The sequence below is a fragment of the Rhinatrema bivittatum genome, chromosome 4 (assembly GCF_901001135.1).
Source record: "Rhinatrema bivittatum chromosome 4, aRhiBiv1.1, whole genome shotgun sequence".
In the NCBI taxonomy this organism is placed as follows: Eukaryota; Metazoa; Chordata; class Amphibia; order Gymnophiona; family Rhinatrematidae; genus Rhinatrema; species Rhinatrema bivittatum.
The window spans coordinates 384,129,230-384,151,848 of record NC_042618.1 but is presented as its reverse complement, the minus strand read 5'-3'; the positions used below and the strand labels follow the sequence as shown (position 1 = coordinate 384,151,848).

Genomic DNA, 22,619 nt, shown 5'->3' with positions numbered 1-22,619 from the left:
AAAGAGCAGGAGATTGTGATCCTCATAGCACCCTTTTGACTGAGACATTCTTACAGTAGATATCTATCAGGAATCCAATCAGGATGCGGAATTCCCATCCCTCATCATTCAGAATTGAAGGCTGATGTGCCATCGCACCATCAGGTCCCTGGCTCTCACAGCCTGGATATTACGAAAGTAGCCCTGCAGCCTCTAGCCCAGAGATGGTGAATGCCAGTCCTCGAGTGCCACAAACAGGTCAGGTTTTCAGGATATCTGCAGTGAATATACATGAGAAAGATTTGCATACAATGTCTCCATTGCATACAAATCTATCTCATGCATATTCATTGTAGATATCCTGAAAACCTGGCCTGTTTGTGGCACTCGAGGACTGGAGTTCGCCATCACTGCTCTAGACCTTTCAAATGTTTCGTCTTATGTTCCTCTGGATTCAAGAAAGGAGCCCACGAGAAAGTCCTATGGACTAGGAAGTAGTTTGCCTTTTGGTGTGAGAAAAAGGGCCCTAGATCCTTTTTTCTGCTTCACATAAAATTGCTCAAGTAACTTCTGCATCTTTCCAAGTTGAATTTCAAGACAAACTCAGTAAAGGTTCATCTCAGTGCAGTTGGCCCGTCACCACCATGGACACGGAAGACTTGTCTCTGTACAGCCTTTGATTGTCCAATTTATGTGGGGCTTGCTTCACTTGAATCCTCTCATCATTGTGCTTTGTGATCTCAGTGCGGTACACACTCAATTGTGCTTTGTGATCTCAGTGCGGTACACACTCAGCTGATGAAAGCTCCCTTTCAGCCTCTGCATTCCTATAAGTTGAAGTACCTGACCTGGACGGTTGTATTCTTGGTGGCAGTGACTTTGGCACATAGAATCAGCGAGCTGCAAGTTTTAGTGACCTAACCACTTTTATACCAATTATTCTGTGCACACATCCTAAATTTCTGCCTAAGGTGGTGTCGAACTTCCATCTTAATCAGCTAGCTAGCCCTCTGTTGTAGGAGGAAGGCTCTTAACAGAATCATATCTAGCAGTGTTCCTATGAACTGTAATTGAGATAATGGGCTCAAGTGAGACATGGGTAGTTAATGACAGACTCCAGCACCTGGATGGTTCTACACATTAATTCTGTGGCACCTGCCTGAAATATGCTCTTAATCAGCCAATCATTCAGGTAGGGGGAACATATACACCCTCAGTTTGTGTAGATGCATCACCACCACAGTGACATATTTTGGGAAGATATGTGGGGCTTATGCTAGGCCAAAAGGTAGCATGTGATTCTGGAGGTAACGATACCCTACTAAAAAACTGATATTTTGTGTGACCTGAAAATATCTCTATATGGGTGTAAGTATCCTTTGAATGGAGACAGCATAATCAACCCTCTTTTTTGAGAAAGGGAATCAAGGTACCTTAGAAAAACATTTTAAACTTTTATCTTTTTAGGAATTTGGTCACGGCTCTTAGGATCAGGATAGGTTGAAGTACCACTGTTTTCTTTGGAATCAGGAAATACATGGAATAAAATCCATGTCCTCTTTCAACTGGTGGAATGAGCTTGATCGCATTGGTCTCTAAGAGGAAGGAGAGCTCTTTCTGCAATAGTTCCTAATGCTGACATATTCCTAAGATGGAATCTGGTGGACAATTTGTAGGACATCCAAAAGGTGAAATTTGTACCCATTTCTTATTATGCTATGGGCCCACATATCTGAAATTATACTGAGCCAACGGTTTACATAAAATCTCAACCTACCCTTGAGAGGAAGGTCTGCTGGCACAGGCACGAGGATCCAGACTATGCTCTCCAGTCACCCATTCCCAGATTTTGGCTGGGATGTTGGTTGTGGCTTACAGACTCTGTTACCTCACATGGCTACATGTAGCCTGCTGCCTGTTTGTGGCACTCGAGGGGGCAAAGGAACACACCTCGAGGGGCAAAGGAACACACCTCCTCAGCTAATAGAAATTTTGCCTCAGCCCCCTACTTGGGGAACCTCCTAGCTGGAGGGTGGGTCTGGAGAAGCTATAGAGAGTTCCTGGACTCATCCTCCATTTGCAAAGTAAATTAAATGGTCTAAGCCATTCTCTGGATGAATCTGGCAATGGAGTGATCCTTTGCTTGTGGAGCAGAGGGGTTGGAGGGGAGACCTGTTGATCCTGCCTCTTCAGAGAAATCCCCAGATCTGTAACCTTACCCTAGGAACACTGAGAGTTTGAACCCGACAGGTATGATAGAGGCAAAGACCCAGATAACACCAAACTAGTACGCAAGGCCTCAGAGAGGAGAGTACTTGGGCCTAGACCCCAATGAATTCCTGTGTCTCAGGGAAGATTCCCTCCTTTCCATCCCAATGGGCTGCAGATTGCTATTGGTGCAGCAGCCATCAACGTCAAATCCCCTCCAGGAACAGACATCATTACCAAGCTGCTGGGAGGCATAGTTTTGCATTGATGCTGGTGTCCCTGTGCTACATATCACCTTATCCAAAACCTGAATCTTCATGCTCAGCTCCTCCTCAAAGATTGCCAGCAAAGATTGCGAGGCAGAGTTGGTGGCCACATCTTCCTGGGAAACCTGAGGCACATCAATTGCAGACACCTGGACCTCTGGAGACTGCTGTGATTCCCAGGAATGCAATGAGAATGAGCTCTCCTCTCTGCAGGAATGCTTTGGGGGTTTCCTGGTCACAACCAGAATAACCTTGTTCCCAGCATCAGTGGAGACTGATGCCAATACTTCATGGGCTTCCCTCGATGTTCAGCATCGGAATTCTTCAATACCTGAACTGAAGAGGCTGAGCCCTTCACCACCTTCAGGTGGGAAGAGGTGGACACTGGTCTGTCCCCTTGATCCTTCCTGGTGCTGAATGCCCTCTTGATATTGATGTACCACCAACATCTGATGCAGCTCCTGGTTCCATTGATGTCTATGACTTCCTGCTGATTCTGATAGGCCGGTCTTGCAGTTTCCAAAGTGCTTTTCCATAAGGTAAAGCCTACACTCCTTATGGGTCATGATCTCATAAAGATGATATCCCTGGACACAGCGACTAGCCCCTAGGCACAGGATACATCTATCATGGCGATTTGTGATAAGCATGATCCTGTCATGCAAAAGTTATCTCATGAAGCTGCTGATAGACATTCATTCAGGATGAAAAACCAGTGTAACAAATCAAGCAGTCAATGCTTCCTTGGTGCAAATTGGTGCCAAAAAAGAAAGGAAACTTAACCAACCAAAAAGTATATGTAAAGATGACTAAAAGGGGAAAAAAACCCCCACAGGGTCCACGATGAACAATTCCTGCCTATGTAGGAAAGCAGGAGAGCACAGATCAATGACTGGTGGGCTCAGCAGAAAAGATGAGACTGAAGGGGCCCCCACATGAATGTGTGGCAGCATGGCATGCGCTACGGTGCCCAGTAATGTATGCACAAAATTCTAGAAACTTTGAGGTAAAAGCTCTACGCTGGGCTCCATTTGATGAAGTCACCCACTTGAGAGGTCTAAAATCCTGCTTGTCTTTGGAGAAAATGTTGGTACAAGTGGTGCTAAACTACAGGTAATATAAGGTTGAAAGTAAGACCCTCAAGCTAAAATGTTATACTGCAGAGCATATGTACCAAGACAGCAGCATGAAATTCTGACATATGCTGAGATATGTCAGAGTTAGACCAAGTCAGCAGAGCTGGGTTAAGAAACTGCACTGCTCAGAGTCAAGGCAATCGTGTCCAGGACATTAACGTCCCACTAACCACGTCATGTTATTTTTGGACAGTTTAAACCAGATCATTTAATGCAATTTACTCAGCTAGTTTACAAACCTGAAATTACAATCCCATCCCAGTACTATAGCTAAGAATGTCTGAACACTTATACGCTAATAATAAAACCCATTAATGCCAGTTTATTGGGTAAGAGATTACTCGTAGCCTTCACCAAGCTGCAGCCTTCTCCAAGCAAAAATACAGATTTGCTGGAAAGGAGCCTCATACAGATAATCCTTGCCAAATCTCTCCAAAACGGTGTGTAGGGGGGAAATGGTTGAGTTAGATCATAATTATCTTGAATTAGATCTCTCTTCAAGAACTCTTGGGATAATGCCTCACTCAGGAATGAAAACCATGCACTTGATTATGGATGTATTCTGAGGCAAAGCTTGTGGGTACATCTTTCTCTGAGAGCTTTGCACCAAGTCACAGAGAGAAGAGACGTGTACTTTCCCTTTTTTAACTGACTAGGGAAAAAGCACATTTACACCTGCTTTTTCTGCAGATATTTTTTCTCTGCAAAAAGCTGGCAGCTGTTGTATTGCTCTCCCTACCCCACCCCAGGAACACCTCCTCTCAATGCAGGTACAAGTACACACATTGTGGCACGTTGCACGTACATTTACACGTATTCAGGGTAAGCAATTTTCAAAAGCCCTTTTTCGTGTGTTAAGTGGCTCTTGAAAATTGCCCTCTATTATTAAAAAAAAAACCAAACAAAAAAACAAGCAGGGGACTGTAAAAGACAACTGAAAGGCTTCCAGAATGTAAAACTAATAGCAAGGCTATTCTGAACAGCAATAGCTGTGTATTCAAGCAGGACCCTTAAACGGTTTACAACTTTTGCCATCACAACAGCCTTAGTTCTGCACAATTCCAGAGTCGTGTGAAGAGCTGGAGAGTTGCGGCCTGCTGCATTCTCTTCTCACACAGCACAAAAGAACACTCAGCTCTGACCTGCACAAATTTATTCTTCACACGATTTGTTGCACACATCTCAGTTTTGTAAATAGAAACCATTCAGTCATTCTTGCACAATTACATTTGGTAAAAGGGAGGTGTTCAAGGTTATTTAATGAATTTGTGGTAGAGTCAGGGTGCAAAGTTGGCCCAAACTAATCCTTAAGCTTGACCTCTCCATAAGATGACAATACATTGGTTTAAAGATAACAGTTACAGTGGACCATGATATTCACATTTACCAGCCAAATGAGACACAAACACATTACTGATCACGACATTGGTTTAAAGATGCTGTATTTCTTTTTAAAAATAAATCATTTCTATTTTTCTATTACCATAGTCAGTTTTGGTGCCATTTACATTCGTGAACTCAAGAGTTCAGTATCAATATTCAGAAAATAAGCATCTTTAAAGTCAGAAAAAAAAAACAAAACATCATTGGTTTACTTTACCGAAAAGTCACGTTCAAAATGATGCATGCTCTACATTGAAGACAGCAGAGAGAGAAAGAGAGAGAGGACAGATCATTATTCAGATATTAAAGTCAAGTCAGTCACACATTATAATAAGACACAGTCAGCTAGGTTACTTGTTAACATGTTATCCATGCCACTATTTCCCTGCATCTTTCCAGAAAAATATTTTTTCTTTTTAATTCCTTCAGGAAATCTGTTGGAGTCCAATGAAAGACACTAAAAATAACAGTACAGTTTTTGTTGTTGTTGTTTTTACATAATTCAGTTTGTAATTAGTATTAAACTATTTTTTTCCTAATTTGTAATGTTTATGAGGATATTGGTATTTAAAGCTTTTATAATTTCTTCCTGTATATTCCCATCATTATGGCTATAAGGAAGTAAGGGTGCTACTCATGGGAATCCCATGCAGGTAATCCTACTTATACAGGGGAAGCCTAAATGGAACATAAAACAGCAGGAGCTTGGACTCCAGAGAAGAGATTTATTTTTTTTTTAAAGCATAAGGGCGTGTGGCCTTAATACTAAGTACTTGCTTTATTTTTCCTAAGTTAAGAAGTGTTACAAATAAAAGGGAATGCAAAAGAACTAATAAAGTTCTCTGCCTTACAATCTTGTTTTCAGAAAGTTGTTTCTCAGTTTCTTGTTGCTGTTAAAGTGTTGTTGACCATGATGCGTCCCTTGTTCAAGAGATTATGATTAGTTCTAATATATTCCTCTAACAGTTCGATTTAATTTTTGCCATAATATGTTCCATTTCTTGTTCGATGTAACAACTTGTTCTACTGTAAACCGGGGTGAAGGCTAACTGCTAAACCTCGGTATATAAAAGCTCCGAAACAAACAAACAAACAAATAAATAAATAAATAAAGTGTCAATTTATAGAGTACTGTTGCACAGATTAGCCAATTTGAGGTTAAAATATATGTTAAGAATCCTGCACAGCCAAAAAAATCCACAGCGACAGACTGCTGTATACTATTCTTGCGGGAAACATCCTTATAAAGGACTGTTTTTTTTCTTATAGTGATTTTCATAAACTGGTTAAAATAAAAACATTTTCTTCATGCATCATCTGAATATACATGACATTCAAAGGACAGTTAATGTCAATCTCTGGATGTTTAGACTCAACTAAATAAAATCTATTTTACCTTCAGGTTATTCAGGAACAAAACTAACTCCAGCAGTTTGTAAGAAGAGTGACTATAAGAAGCACAAAAGAAAGTCCATTCATGTTTTTCTACATTTTTCAAAATTAAATTTAGAAAACATGCAACTTTTAACTTTTCACCTTCAAAAGAAACAGAAGATGATAACACAATGTGTTTTATAAATGGATCGTGTTTTCTCAGAAGAAAGATTCCTACAACTATAAACAGTGATCCTCACAAATGTACTGAGGAACCATGAGCAGAGGGTCAGCCCTTCTCTAAAGCTGGCTCCCTGCTGAAGGGGAGAGCCAAAGAGACTTACTCCTTTGTGAAGGAGCAGCTTCATGGCTTTTGCTTTCTGGGTAAAGGTTCTTAGGTTGATTTGGAAAGAGGACATTCCCAAGGAGAGTTTGAGTCAAGGCAGGGTCTTGCTGTAACATATCTTTGCAGGTGTAAAGCAGAGTTGCTTACCTGTAACAGGTGTTCTCCAAGGACAGCAGGATGTTAGTCCTCACACATGGGTGACATCATCGGCTGGAGCCCGGTCCGGAACTTTGACCTAAAAAATTCTAGAACTTTCAAACACCCTACTGAGCATGTGCAGCTGTAGTTATCACCCTGCCCCCTAGGCAAAGTCCTTCAGTCCATGATGTAGCTCATACATGGAGAAACCAGCTCCCAGGGGAGGTGGGTGGGTTTCATGAGGACTAACATCCTGCTGTCCTCACACATGGGTGATTCCCAGGCTGACCAAGCAGGTCAAAGCAGGAAACTGCACAGTGCTAAAAACATCTCTCTCCCTTTTGCCTGTGAGGCAGCTGACCCAGAAAGGGGTCTAGGTGGTAAAAGAGTTGGGTTTTAAAAGGAGAAAAGCACAGAAAAGACTGAGATACAAACCCCTATGCATAGTAGAGGTACCTAAGATAGGGGAGTGATGTGAATGTCGTAGGTTGAAAGGCATACTTGACAATTAGATGGACTAGAACCTTCCTCACTAAGGTACGGTCCCGCAGGTGAGAATGACTGGCAATAGTAGTCATTGAGCTCAGCAGGAATTAAAAGTGTCTCCTAGTGGGAGAAACCCCTAATCTTCACTGAGGAGTTAACCCAAAGAGGAGACTCCTAGTATGATGGGGAGGCCAAATCTGGAATGGCTCCCTCACGAAATAGACCTGCTGTGCCTTAGGACAACCTAAGGAGAGCGCTTCCACTCAACCGGCTCTCAGATCCCGTGTGGAACAGAGAACGACTGCAAATCAGGCACAGTGATATTCCTTCTCCGGGAAATGGAGAATGAGGGACACCCATTGTAGGGGTGGACAACCATGCATCCTGAGGGACCCCATAAGGGTCACCCTGGAAACCCAGTTGTATCTCCCCTTCCTGAAAGGGCAGAAAAGCAATAGGAATCTGGACCTCCTGATCCCAAAAATCCTTCCAACTCTCCAGGTCGGTTACAGTCACTGATCGCTGAGGTTCAGAAAAGACCAAATCTGCCACTTGCGGCCACCCTCAGATGGGGCAGACCACCACAGTAATCAAAGGAGGGACCCCAGCAAATATGGTTCAATGACCTCCACTGCTGACCCCAGGACCTGGTCTACAAGGAGATGCACTGATTCAAAAGAATCGAGGCTCCAGTTTAGGGATAAACCTGCAAGGGACGAAGCCCCAGGGACTTTCCCCACAAAGGGGATTTCTAACACAGGAGGGGTTGAAAGACATAGTCCTCTTCTGAGGAAGGGGAAGACTCCCAACACTACCCACTTGGTATCCACTCCCATAGGGGTTCGAGCAGGAACGCAGTCTTGAGTCAGTGCTGTGGCTGCGGCACAAGGGAAACACACACATACACACCCATATAATAGAGGGCAACTGGAAGAACAGTACTCTCTGCTGTAAAAGTATACTTTCCAGTACTCAGAGTGGTATACCATCCTACGGATGGCAGCACACCTATGAACCCACTCTCTATGCTTGTGGGTAGACTCACACGGCACAGCAAGGACCAGGCACCACATATTTGAGTTGGTGGCTGCGTGCTACCAAAAAGCAATCACAGAGTGTGTGATGGCACCTTCCTTACCAATGCTCCCTTGCACCTTATGGTGCAGAACAAATGAGGAGGCTGATACCTTGACACAATGATGGAAGAACCCTGACATGATTGTGTACTGCACCGACATAAAGAATGCCACCTGCCAGTGCCCAGATGCTTGGAGTAGATGACCCTTGACATACCCAACCGTGTATGCTGTGCTCCACTGTCACACTAACTCCCCCAATGGAGTGAATAGGAACAGTGTGATTATGGCATCCCCAGTACCACTGAGGCTCTGATTATAGCATGGTGGTAGGTGGTATTCTATGGTGTCACCCCCATGGTAATCCCAGTACCTGATAATGCTCCAAGAGGATGAACACAAATTGCTTCAGGAATGGATTACTGCCATTTCCCTCATGGAACGGCCGCAGTGAAGTCCATAGCAACCAATGGTGTGCCCATGTGCTCTGCAGTAGTGTCCTGCAGCATCCGGTCAAATCTTCTGGTGCCCATCATGGTGACAGTGCCTGTGGGACCCATAGAGCTCTGGCGCTCACCAACAATGGATTGCATGAATGGCACCAAATGATGCTGCACCCAGGGCTTCAATGGTACTTGACAGTGTCTTGATCAGTTCGATGGTATACAGCACCATCCCTGGCACCCCAGGCACACACAGACAATGATACCCCAGCAGCACCGATAGGAACCCTGGTGCCCAAAGGCATTGATGTAACTGTGGGATGCCAGGGGTCCCAATACGGTCCCAACTTGCCTCATCAGTGCCCGAAGGAACCGATGACTCTGGCACCATTGACAGTTCCTCTCAGCTCACCTATACATTTGAGGGCTTTGATGCTGTGAACTGGATGGCATCCCTTGCCAGCGGCTATGGTTAAAGATAGCATCAACAACAACCCTAGCGCTCATTAGCACCGATGGTGCACAAAGCCAGGCGGGGCCTCCAATACCCCCCCACCCAAATCTCAGTGGCTCAGCGCCCCAGAGATTATCAGCATCTGCATCCATGGTGCCCAAAAGCTTAGGCCAGTGATGGGAAAGCACGATGCCCCATGGTGCCTCGTCTAGACACCACAAATAAGCCTCAAGGGCAGTGGACCACTGCGCTTGGATGCCTCAGCGCTCCAGGGTGTCTTGAGAAGATGGTGATCCCGGAGCTTGACAGCACCAAGTTCGCTAAAACCCATCACCTGAGGGCTTCAGTGGCACTCAAGGATTCTCAGGCATCTCGGCAGATGATGGCCTTGAAGGTGACCAAGGCACTCAATGGTGATCCCAGTGCCTCATTGATGGTGCTCGACATCATCGAAAGCGGCAACAAATGGCATCACTGGCCAACACGCCCGACGGCTTCCACGGCGACCCCACAGACAGCATTGAGGCCACACACCATGATGGTAGACAGCGGCTTATGGGACCAAGGCCATACACCTTGATGGCAATGAGGGTGGCCATGCACATAACTCAATGGGATCGAGGGCATCAATGACATTGATGGCCTCGAGGGCATTGAGGACAGCTCCCATGGTGTCGAGAGCACCATGGTGCACAATGGCAATACTGGTTCCCGACACTAAAGGTCAGTGCCACTACTCCGCCACATCAAGGCTCAAGGCACTTGATGATGCTAAGGTAGATGTCGTTCCTTCAGTGCATTGAGACTCTACATTACCCGCAGATGCCTACGATACAGAAGGCCTAGACAGAGCACTTGAAGCGTTCATGGCGCTTGCTGGCACACGTGGCCCTTATGGCATCAAGGGTGCCCCGGCACCTCAATGGCATCAAGGGTGACCATGGTGCTCAATGGCAGTCGTGGTCCCAGACGTGGTCCTGACATTGACATGTCAGATCATCGGTGGACTGGTCACAGATGTACACAGGGAAACGATACTGGGTATGGCACCAAAGGTGCAGCAGCAAGTTGCTTGCCCAGGCTCCTGCTCACCCTCTCTTCACAAGGAGACTGCACTGTATTCACAGGCAAGCAGATGGGGAGGCTACATCTTCCAGGGCTCCTGCCCATGGAGACTAGTTCCTTTGAATGGAGGAAGAATGAGCTCTCCCCCCCATAGGAATGGTGTGGTCCTTGATCTCTTCACTGTCCAAACTTCCATCAATGCTTATTGATTGGTGAAATGACATGGAACTCCTGCCTGGATAGAACTCAGGTGAGTCCCCAGGCTCAGCAGCTTACATGGATCACCCATGGACTGCATTCTGTCAGACCTGCCAGCACCTGACAAAAGTACAAAAACAGACAGAACAAGGAGAGGACACAGATTCTAAACTGGAGGTGTAGTATTTATTTAATAAGGGATAGTATTAGACTCTGCCAGGCTGCACAGCGACTAAGGCCCGCCATGTGGCTGGCAAACAGTGGAAAGAAGAGAAAAAAAGGAAAAGAAAAAAGAAAAGAAAACTACCATAAGGTGAAGGAAAGAAAAACAGTTGCAGCTCTAGAAAAAAATCAATTAAAAATATTGTAAGGACAGAGCAAAGCTGCATATTGCAACACACTTGGCTCCCACAAAAAACAAAAAAAGACTGGCTCCCCAGAAAAAAAACAAAAAGTGACTGAGGGACTCTGCCTAGGTGCAGAGTGATAACTACAGCTACACATGCTCAGTAGGGCATGTTTGAAAGTTCTAGAATCTTTGCGGTCAAAGTTCTGGACCGGGCTCCATCTGATGATGTCACCCATGTGTGAGGACTACCATCCTGCTTGTCCTCAGAGACAAATAAGCATTAGCAATGTAACTCATAGTTTATTTATTGATTGATTTTTTAGTCTATTGTACTGAATTTTCTATGCTTGCTTATCAATCTAATGTCTATTAAATTATAATTGTTGAATTTATTTGCTGTTAGGCAATTTAAGCGGTATTTTTACTGACAAGCTGGAGTATAAATCAAAGGTGTAGTTGTACCATGTTGATGGCCATGGGCGTTTCATGGGACAAAGGATGCTGGAGGATGCGCACACACTGTCTGATTTCATTTTATACAGATTTGCTTTTATATTTTTATGCTGATTACTTCAAATTAACCCCCTCCCCCCAAGTGGTTCAATAATTGGAAACTTCAGGAAACATAATCACTAGGTTGCATATGGAGGTCAAACATTTTGTGCTGTCATTCTAGTTCTGTAAATGCAGAAGCGCAGATAATCCTCAGAAAGCCTGCAAACCAGACTGTTTTGTGAGGGGCAATATTGCAGATTATCCTGGGTGAGGCAGGTTGTTCAAATTTGCACTTGGAGTTTTTTTTTAGGAATGCTCATTTAATACAGAATTACAAAATGCGATATGAAAAAAATGAATGGCCTCAAAGAAAAAGAGCTAAATTAACAGTGCAGAAAAAAAGCACATTAAGTAAAAGCAAATATGAGTGCCATTAGGACATATAAACAAGAGATACAGACAGCACTGCAAGTTGCGCTGGGATTAGTATTTGCCACCATCTAATCAAGGTGTTCAGAACATACTTGGGGGATGAAAACAGTGTCATGCGACAGTAGTCTCAGCACAAGCTGTAACATTGGACCTGGGAACCGCTTGGCTTTTCAACCCTTTGATTCAACAGCTTTTCACAGATCAGAAAGTCAAACTCATTCCGAGGACTACAATTTGTCAATGAGGCCTGCCACTAGCCCTTATGAGGACTCCATGCTAAATCAAATATTTAATGGTGTCACAGCACAGAAATCACGAGAAAGATTTCAACCAGAGGTTCTATACCACCACAAAAGAGCAGCTTGAGCAGTTCTTGTAATAACCTGCAATCCCCTGCATGCATTTCATTTCCTTACACTAAGGCTCATGTATTAAAGAGAACAGAGTTGCTTACCTGTAACAGGTGTTCTCCCAGGACAGCAGGATGTACCCTCACATGTGGGTGACGTCACTGGACGGAGCCCTATCACGGAAAATGTTTCTGTCAAAGTTTCTAGAGCTTTTGACTGGCACACTGAGCATGCCCAGCATGCCATAATCCCTGTAGCCACAGGGGTCTCCTTTCAGTCTCGTTTGTAGCAAAAAATGTGAGCGAAAAAATAAAATAATAAAACGTGAAGTGAATGAAGTGAAGAGGTATGGGGGCGGCTTGCGGGAATGACGGCTACTACCTGGAGATTAATATCCAAATTAAATAAACATACACACGGTTAATGCGACTCCACCCCTGTGGAACAAAGTCAGCATGGCTTTACCCAGGGCAAGTCTTGCCTCACAAATCTGCTTCACTTTTTTGAAGGAGTTAATAAACATGTGGATAAAGGTGAATCGGTAGATATAGTATACTTGGATTTTCAGAAGGCGTTTGACAAAGTTCCTCATGAGAGGCTTCTAGGAAAAGTAAAAAGTCATGGGATAGGTGGCGATGTCCTTTCATGGATTGCAAACTGGCTAAAAGGCAGGAAACAGAGAGTAGGATTAAATGGGCAATTTTCTCAGTGGAAGGGAGTGGACAGTGGAGTGCCTCAGGGATCTGTATTGGGACCCTTACTGTTCAATATATTTATAAATGATCTGGAAAGAAATACGACGAGTGAGATAATCAAATTTGCAGATGACACAAAATTGTTCAGAGTAGTTAAATCACAAGCAGATTGTGATAAATTGCAGGAAGACCTTGTGAGACTGGAAAATTGGGCATCCAAATGGCAGATGAAATTTAATGTGGATAAGTGCAAGGTGATGCATATAGGGAAAAATAACCCATGCTATAATTACACAATGTTGGGTTCCATATTAGGTGCTACAACCCAAGAAAGAGATCTAGGTGTCATAGTGGATAACACATTGAAATCGTCGGTGCAGTGTGCTGCGGCAGTCAAAAAAGCAAACAGAATGTTGGGAATTATTAGAAAAGGAATGGTGAATAAAACGGAAAATGTCATAATGCCTCTGTATCGCTCCATGGTGAGACCGCACCTTGAATACCGTGTACAATTCTGGTCGCCGCATCTCAAAAAAGATATAATTGCGATGGAGAAGGTACAGAGAAGGGCTACCAAAATGATAAGGGGAATGGAACAACTCCCCTATGAGGAAAGACTAAAGAGGTTAGGACTTTTCAGCTTGGAGAAGAGACGACTGAGGGGGGATATGATAGAGATGTTTAAAATCATGAGAGGTCTAGAACGGTAGATGTGAATCGGTTATTTACTCTTTCGGATAGTAGAAAGACTAGGGGGCACTCCATGAAGTTAGCATGGGGCACATTTAAAACTAATCAGAGAAAGTTCTTTTTTACTCAACGCACAATTAAACTCTGGAATTTGTTGCCAGAGAATGTGGTTAGTGCAGTTAGTATAGCTGTGTTTAAAAAAGAATTGGATAAGTTCTTGGAGGAGAAGTCCATTACCTGCTATTAAGTTCACTTAGAGAATAGCCACTGCCATTAGCAATGGTTACATGGAATAGACTTAGTTTTTGGGTACTTGCCAGGTTCTTATGGCCTGGATTGGCCACTGTTGGAAACAGGATGCTGGGCTTGATGGACCCTTGGTCTGACCCAGTATGGTATTTTCTTATGTTCTTATGTTCTAACATTGCTCTATGCTTCAACGGCAAGAGGAAATGGAAGAAAAAGGGAAAAAAAAAGAATTTGCATTCACAAAAAAGCAGGGGAGTAGCTTGCTTGATACGCGGTTACTACCCCAAACCAAATTAGCCTGATACTTCACTTTCAATTATATCCAGCATAGTTCTCTGCTTCAGCGGCAGGGGGAATGATGAAAAGATGATTTATATTCGGACAACAACCAACAAGGACTGAGTTGCATAGGCTAGATAAACATGCATGGGAGTAGCTTGCTATGACGGCAGTTACTACCCCTAAACAATTTGCTAGATACTTCACTTAGATGCAGCTCCAGCACTGCTAACTACATCGATGGCGGGGGTGGAAGGGAAATAGATTGAGGGTGGGGGTGGAAGGGATGGCGGGGTGCAAGAGAAATAGAACAAAAAGTCACTTACAAGGGACAAGAGACAAAGATAAGTATGAGAAAAAAAAAAAGTGAAAGCTTGCTGGGCAGACTGGATGGACTGTTTGGTCTTCTTCTGCCGTCATTTCTATGTTTCTATATTTCAGACCCAACTCCGCGGGGTGGCAGGTGGGTTTCATGAGGACTACATCCTGCTGTCCTGGGAGAACACCTGTTACAGATAAGCAACTCTTATTTTCTCCCAGGACAAGCAGGATGGTAGTCCTCACGTGGGTGATTAGCAAGCTACAGGCTGACTCATATTTGTTTGGACCAACAGTGTACAATTAACTGGCAAACTTTGGTAAAAATGAGGCAGCCTGAAAAATTACAGCAGATTGGATGTGGAAGGAGTTGGGATTATACTGGAAATAAGTTCTTTAAGATGGATTGGCCAAAGGCAGAGTCTTGACGCCCTTCCTTGTCCAGGCAGTAATGTGCTGCAAATGTGTGAAGAGAGCTCCATGTTGCAGCTTTACAGATCTCAGCAATCGGTACTGAACGATAGTGTGCTACTGAGGTTGCCATGCTTCTCATTGGGTGCGCCTTCACTCATCCCTGGAGAGGAAGGCCTGCTTTGTCATAGTAGAATTCAATACAGTCTGCTAGCCAATTGGAGAGAGTTTGTTTGCCCACTGTAACTCCCAGTTTGTTTTTAATCGAAAGAAATAAAGAGTTGGGTAGATTTCCTATGGACTGCAGTGCAGTCTAGGTAAAATGCAAGTGCACGCTTACAGTCCAAGGTGTGTAAAACCCTCTCGCCTTGGTGAGAGTGAGGCCTTGGGAAAAATGTGGGCAAGACTATAGACTGATTCAAGTGGAAGTCAGTAACCACCTTGGAAAGGAATTTTGGGCGAGTACGGAGGACCACTCGGTCATGTAGAAACCTGGTAAAGGGTGAGTATGTGACAAGTGCTTGTAACTCACTAACCCTTCGAGCGAATGTAACAGCTACTAGGAAGAGAACTTTCCGTGTAAGAAATTTAACATCGCAGGAGTGCAAAGGCTCAAACTGGGAGTACATGAGCCTTGTAAGTATTACATTTAGGTCCCATTCAGTGACTGGTGGCCGTAGAGGGGACTTAAGTTGTAATAGACCCCTCATAAACCTACTCACAAGGGTTTGTGCTGTTACTGGGGCATCTCCAACTCCCTTGTGGTACGCTGAGATGGTACTCAGGTGTACCCTCACCGAAGAAGTCTGGAGACTAGAGTCTGAAAGGTGCCAGAGATAGTCTAAAAGAGATGGCGTGGGGCAGGAAAAAGGGTCGAAACCTTTTTGCGTGCACTATATGGTAAAGCTATTCCACTTAGAACAATAGGATTTTCGTGTGGAAGGCTTTCGTGAGGCTACAAGCACTTGAGAGACATCAGTTGAAAGGTTGAGCGGTTGGAGGTTCAAGCTTTCAACATCCAGGATGTGAGGGATAGTGTTTGAAGGTTCGGGTGGCGTAACATGCCTTGGTTCTGAGTTATGAGAGTGGGCGCTGTGCCCAGGTGAATGTTTTCCTTGATCGAGAGGTCAAGAAGCATGGGAAACCATACTTGTTGAGGCCAATACGGGGCTATGAGTATCATTGACTCTTTGTCCTGTTGTAGCTTCACAAGAGTTTTGGCTATCAGCGGTATCAGGGGATACACGTTAGCATGTGGCACATTTGGCTATCAGGGGATACACGTTAGCATGTGGCACATTTAAAACTAATCGGAGAAAGTTCTTTTTTACCCAACGCACAATTAAACTCTGGGATTTGTTGCCAGAGGATGTGGTTAGTGCAGTTAGTATAGCTGTGTTTAAAAAAGGATTGAATAAGTTCTTGGAGGAGGTCCATTACCTGCTATTAATTAAGTTGACTTAGAAAATAGCCACTGCTATTACTAGCAACGGTAACATGGAATAGACTTAGTTTTTGGGTACTTGCCAGGTTCTTATGGCCTGGATTGGCCACTGTTGGAAACAGGATGCTGGCCTTGATGGACCCTTGGTCTGACCCAGTATGGCATGTTCTTATGATCTTATGTTCTTAGGAGGCCTGTGTTCCAGGGGCGAGCGAAGGCGTCCATGGCTAACGTGTTTTGTTGCTTGTGCAAGGAGCAGAATCTGTCCACTTTGTGATTCAGTTAGGATGCAAAGAGGTCTATTGTTGGTTGACCCCAGCGTTGGAAGATTCTGGTCGTTACCACAGGATCCTGTTACGATCTTGCTTGTGAGCTAATCTCACAAGCAGCCTCTCACCTCTTTGCTGCCAGCTCTCCGACGTTCCTTGCAGCCCGGAGGCCGCCGACACCTCCTCTGCCGCCACTGCCATTCCGCAGCAGGCTGCTGCTCACCGTCGCTGTCGCAGCCTGGAACCGCCGCTGCTGCGCCCTCCCTTGCGGCCAGTGAGCCGCCGACGTCTTTATCCATCCCGAGGCCAGGAGGCTGCAGGTGCCGTCCTCTTCGCGGCCTGGAGGCCGCCGCTGATTCCACCACTTTCCTGCGGTCTGGACGCCACCTCCTTCATTTCTTTGCAGCCTGGAGGCCACGGCCAGGAGGCTACCGTCATCCTCATCCGCGGCCTAGAGGCCGCTCCGGAGCTCCTCTTTACACGGGCTGTAAGCCGCCATCATCTTCATTCTTCTTTCTTTGTGGCAGGAGCTGACGCCGATGCCTGGAGCCTGCTTCAGCTCCTCTTCACAGCATGGCTGCTGTCCAAGGTCCTGCCTTTTTCCTTAGGCGCAGGGCCATGCCTCTTCAGCCTATTTAAAGGGCCAGTTCTTCTGGCTCTTCCTTGTGATGTCATCGAGGCGTTTCCTCTTCAGCCCTACAAAAAGCCTTCAGTCAGTTGTCGCCTTCGCAAGGATTTGGTCATGGAGTTGGACATCTCTTGAATCTTCAGTTCCAGCTCTTCATTCCAGGAGTCCACCGTGATCCCTCTTCACTTCTTCAAGGCACTCTGTTCCTCGTTGGTGTTCCTTGTCTTTGTCCATGGTTCCTGAACCTTTCTCTTGATCTTCGTTCCATGTCCTGGTCTCTCGACGGATCCCATCTCCGTCTTCCGATGACCTGATGTCTTCGTGTCTCCATATCCAGACGTCTCCCTATCTCTGGATATCCTGATGTCCCCTTGTCTTCGGATGTCTAGACGACTCAGCCTTAAGAACATAAGAACTTGCCATGCTGGGTCAGACCAAGGGTCCATCAAGCCCAGCATCCTGTTTCCAACAGAGGCCAAAACAGGCTACAAGAACCTGGCAATTACCCATGCTACTAATGCAATTAATAGCAGTGGCTATTCCCTAAGTAAACTTGATTAATAGAAGTTAATGGACTTCTCCTCCAAGAACTTATCCAAACCGTTTTTGAACCCAGCTACACTAACTGCACTAACCACATCCTCTGGCAACAAATTCCAGAGCTTTATTGTGCGTTGAGTGAAAAAGAATTTTCTCTGATTAGTCTTAAATGTGCTACTTGCTAACTTCAAGGAATGCCCCCTAGTCCTTCTATTATTCGAAAGTGAAAAGAACCGAGTCACATCTACTCGTTCAAGACCTCTCATGATCTTAAAGACCTCTATCATATCTCCCCTCAGCCGTCTCTTCTCCAAGCTGAACAGCCCTAATCTCTTCAGCCTTTCCTCATAGGGGAGCTGTTCCATCCCCTTTATCATTTTGGTTGCCCTTCTCTGTACCTTCTCCATTGCAACTATATCTTTTTTGAGATGCGAAGACCACAATTGTACACAGAATTCAAGGTGCGGTCTCACTATGCAGCGATATAGAAGCATTATGACATTTTCTGTTTTACTAACCATTCCCTTCCTAATAATTCCTAACATTCTGTTTGCTTTTTTGACTGCTGCAGCACACTAAGCAGACGATTTTAAAGTATTATCCACTATGATGCCTAGATCTTTTTCCTGGGTAGTAGCTCTTAATATGGAATCTAACATCATGTAACTACAGCAAGGGTTATTTTTCCCTATATGCAACACCTTGCACTTGTCCACATTAAATTTCATCTGCCATTTGGATGCCCAATCTTCCAGTCTTGCAAGGTCCTCCTGTAATGTATCACAATCCGCTTGTGATTTAACTACTCTGAATAATTTTTTTATCATCCGCAAATTTGATAACCTTACTCGTCTTATTCCTTTCCAGATCATTTATATATATACAAGCCGTTAAGCCCGTTAAAACGGGCTACATCCCTCTGTCTCTCACCTCCCCCTCATTCTCTCTCCCCTACCTCCCTCCCACCCACTCACCCACTCCTCCCCAGCCTCCCTCTCCTCTCACTCAGTCCCTCCCTCCCACTCAGTCTCACTCACTCCCTCCCCCTCTCTCCCTCTCACTCACACTCAGTCCCACTCACTCTCCCTCAGTCCCACTCCCTCCCTCCCTCTCCCTCAGTCCCACTCACTCCCCCTCAGTCCCGCTCACTCCCCCTCACTCAGTCCCTCCCCCTCACTCCCTCCCCCTCACTCAATCCCTCCCTCTCACTCAGTCACTCCCTCCCACTCTCTCTCTTCGTCCCTCCCACTTAGTCCGTCCCTCCCTCCCTCTCTCTCTCTCCTCCCTCCCTTGCTACTGGCCGCTGCCGCTACCGCCGCTACCGCTGCCGCCGCCCGCTGCCACCTGCCGCTGCCCGCTGCCGCTACCGCCGCCGCCCACCACCGCCCGCCACCGCCGCCCGCTACCGCCGCCACTGCCGCCTCCGCTGCCGCCCGCTACTGCCGCCGCCGCCCGCTCCCGCTGCCGCTACCGCCGCCGCCCGCTACCGCCACCGCCCCCCCCCGCCGCCCGCTGCCGCTCCCGCCGCCGCTGCCGCCCGCTACCGCTGCCCGCTGCCGCTGCTACCACCGCTGCCGCCATGTTTTTTGGTTTTTTTTGACGCTGCCTAAGACTGACGTGCTCGCCCGCACATGCGCAGTAGAGCTGCTCTCTACTGCGCATTTGCGGCACGTCGGTCAAGCGTCGTTTATCTAGTTAGATCTATATTGAAAAGCACCGGTCCAAGTACAGATCCCTGAGGCACTCCACTGTTTACCCTTTTCCACTGAGAAAATTGACCATTTAATCCTACTCTCTGTTTCCTGTCTTTTAACCAGTCTGTAATCCACGAAAGGACATCGCCTCCTATTCCATGACTTTTTAGTTTTCTTAGAAGCCTCTCATGAGGGACTTTGTCAAACGCCTTCTGAAAATCCAAATACAGTACATCTACCGGTTCACCTTTATCCACATGTTTATTAACCCCTTCAAAAAAATGAAGCAGATTTGTTAGGCAAGACATCCTTTGGGTAAATCCATGTTGACTGTGTTCCATTAAACCATGTCTTTCTATTCTCAAGTTTCCACTATTTTTCCCGGCACTGAAGTCAGGCTCACTGGTCTATAGTTACCCGGATCGTTCCTGGAGCCCTTTTTATATATTGGGGTTACATTGGCCACCCTCCAGTCTTCAGGTACAATGGATGATTTTAATGATAGGTTACAAATTTTAACTAAGAGATCAGAAATTTCATTTTTGAGTTCCTTCAGTACCCTAGGATGCATACCATCCGGTCCAGGTGATTTGCTACTCTTTGTCAATCTGGCCTACTACATCTTCCAGGTTCACAGTGATTTCGTTCAGTTCGTCTGATTCATCACCCTTGAAAACCGTATCTCCCCAACATCCTCATTAGTAAACACAGAAGCAAAGAATTTATTAAGTCTTTCTGCAATGGCCTTATCTTCCCTAAGAGCCCCTTTAGCCCCTTTAACCCCTCGGTCATCTAATGGTCCAACTGACTCCCTCATGTTCCAGTCGTCCCTGTGGTCCTCCTCTCTAGAAGTTCCCTGATGTCCAGATGCCATAGATGTCCTGATGTACCGGTGTCCTTTCGTATCCGATGTCCTACGTTCCAGCCCTGATGTTCCGAGTCCTAATCCTGAAGTACCGTCAATCCTCAAGCTCCGGGTTCAGCTTTTCCTCGCCCTGGTCCTCATCTTTAGCTGACCTTCCTGGGAGTAAATCTGTTCCTATCTGGTTTCTGAGTTTGGTGGCTGGAGCCCTCTTCCGGTTGGATCTGTCTTCAAGCACTGCCCAGATTCCTTCTTCGCCCTGAGCCTCAGTCCTGTGTTTGTTCCGCTCTCCGCATGGTCCGTGACCAGCCTCTTCAGGTTGTGTAGGGCGTGCCATGGGACAGGGTGGTCCTTGACCAGCCCACGCCGGCTGTGTAGGGTGCCCTGAGGGGCAGTGCCTGTCTAAGGCTCTGAGTATCCTGAGTCTTCATCCTCGCCTGAGTCTTCCCAAGTTCCAAGTCCTCATCGGAGTATCCGGATCCTCGCCTGACTCTAGAATCCACCTCTGATCTTCATCTACATCTGAGCGTCTTATGACTGAGTTCCAAGTCACCTCATGTCTTTGTCTCGTCTGAGTTCCAAGCTACCTCATGTCCTCATGTCCTCGTCTAGCCTGAGTTCCAAGTTGCCTCATGTCCTTATCTCGTCTAAGCTTCCAAGTACCAAGCATCCTCGTCTCATCTGAGCCTCCAAGTACCAAGCGTCCTCGTCTCATCTGAGTCTCCAAGTGTCCTCATCTTGCCTGAATCCCGAGCTCCATGTCTTCGACTCTCCTGAGCACTCCCTAGCGCCCTCTTCCTCAGATTCCAACAGATCCAGAGACCACTCGTGGGGATGGAACTTTCAACTGAGGTAATCTGCTACTACATTTTGTATGCCTGCAAGATAAGTGGCCCACAGATGTATAGAGTATAGCTTGCCTTGTTCAAGTCTTCAGCCTAGTCCAAGGCTGAGGTCCCGTCTTGTTCCAAGTTCTAGTACCATCGCCTGTCCTCGACCTCTGCCCATCCTGCCGCATCTGCCGCTACCCAGTGGCAGGTCTGTAAGGGCTATCGAGTGGCCGGAGGGCTACCCCAGAGACCAGCATTGCGTTGCTGGATCTCTATCGGTTCGGCAGAGGCTAGGGCGGTGGTCAGCCTGTTCCTCCCATGCTTGGACACGTCTTGCCTGCCGCGGCGCTTCCACAGAGCTCCTCTCTGCAGTCGCGTCGTGATCCAAGGGCACACATCTCCCCAGAATTGGGAGCACTCCCTAGTGCCCCCTCCCACAGATTCCAACAGATCCAGAGACCACTCGTGGGGATGAAACTTTCAACTGAGGTGATCTGCTACTACATTTTGTATGCCTGCCAGATAAGTGGCCCACAGATGTATAGAGTATGCAAGGGCCCAGGCCCAGATCTGTGCGGCTTCTTGGCAGAGGAGATAAGAGCCTGTGCCGCCCTGCTTGTTCATGTACCATATTGCAACTGTGTTGTCTGTTTGTATGAGAACAGTCTTGTGTAAAAGGCAGTCCTTGAACGCATATAGAGCATAAAGTATAGCTCGAAGCTCTAGGAACTTGATCGGAAACATTGCTTCGAGCTGTGTCCAAATACCTTGAGTCTGAAGATTGTTCACATGAGCTCCCCAACCCAAGTTGGATGCAGCTGTGGTTAAAAGTTACTTGCGGAACTGGTTGCTGGAAGGGTAGACCTGTTAGGAAGTTGGCTTTGTTTGTCCACCAGAGAAGCGATAACCGTAGCTGGTGGGTTACATGAATCTGGGATGAAAGAAGTTGAGTGGCTTGGAGCCACTGAGATTTCAAAGTCCATTGAGTTATTTTCATGGCCAGTCTGGCCATAGGAGTAACGTGGACCATGGAAGCCATGTGGCCCTGCAACATTAGGAATTGATGGACTGAGGCTGTTTCTTTTGTGCTCAGAGACGAAGCTAGCTTGGAGAGTGTGACTGCACAGTCATTGGGCAGGAAGGCCTTTGCGACTGTGGTGTCCAAATCTGCTCTGATGAAAGTAAGGAGGTAAGATGGAGTCAGGTGGGATTTTTGGTAGTTGATGAGAAATCCCAACAAGTGTAGCAGATTGATAGTGAGCTTGAGAGTGTCGAGAGCCCCTTGCTTGGAATGGCTTTTGATCAACCAGTCATCCAAGTAAGGAAAGATGTGTATGCTGCTCTTTCGTAGATGGGCCGCAGCCACTGCTAGGCACTTTGTAAATACGCGGGGTGCTGAGGCAAGTCCGAAAGGCAGAACCCGGTACTGAAAATGTCGATGTCCCACTATGAAATGCAGGTATTTGCGGTGATGTGGGAATATTGGAATGTGAGCGTAAGCGTCCTGAAGATCCAGAGAACAGAGCCAATCT

General features: G+C 46.0%; 1 protein-coding gene across 11 annotated transcripts in view; it reads right to left on the bottom strand.

Annotated features, from left to right (window-relative positions):
- PXK (PX domain containing serine/threonine kinase like) overlaps positions 1–22,619 on the bottom strand; it is a 132,852-nt gene that overhangs the window by 15,240 nt on the left and 94,993 nt on the right. For 3 of the 11 annotated variants that reach the window (XM_029600965.1, XM_029600968.1, XM_029600969.1), the window contains one exon: positions 5,190–5,219. The exons of 6 other annotated variants lie outside the window; for them this stretch is intronic. In XM_029600965.1, coding sequence (XP_029456825.1) covers positions 5,190–5,219 — 30 coding nt within the window. Of the gene's footprint in view, positions 1–5,189; positions 5,220–6,368; positions 6,421–22,619 lie in introns of all 11 variants that reach the window. 2 more of the 11 variants (XR_003856611.1, XR_003856612.1) reach the window with 1 other exon arrangement.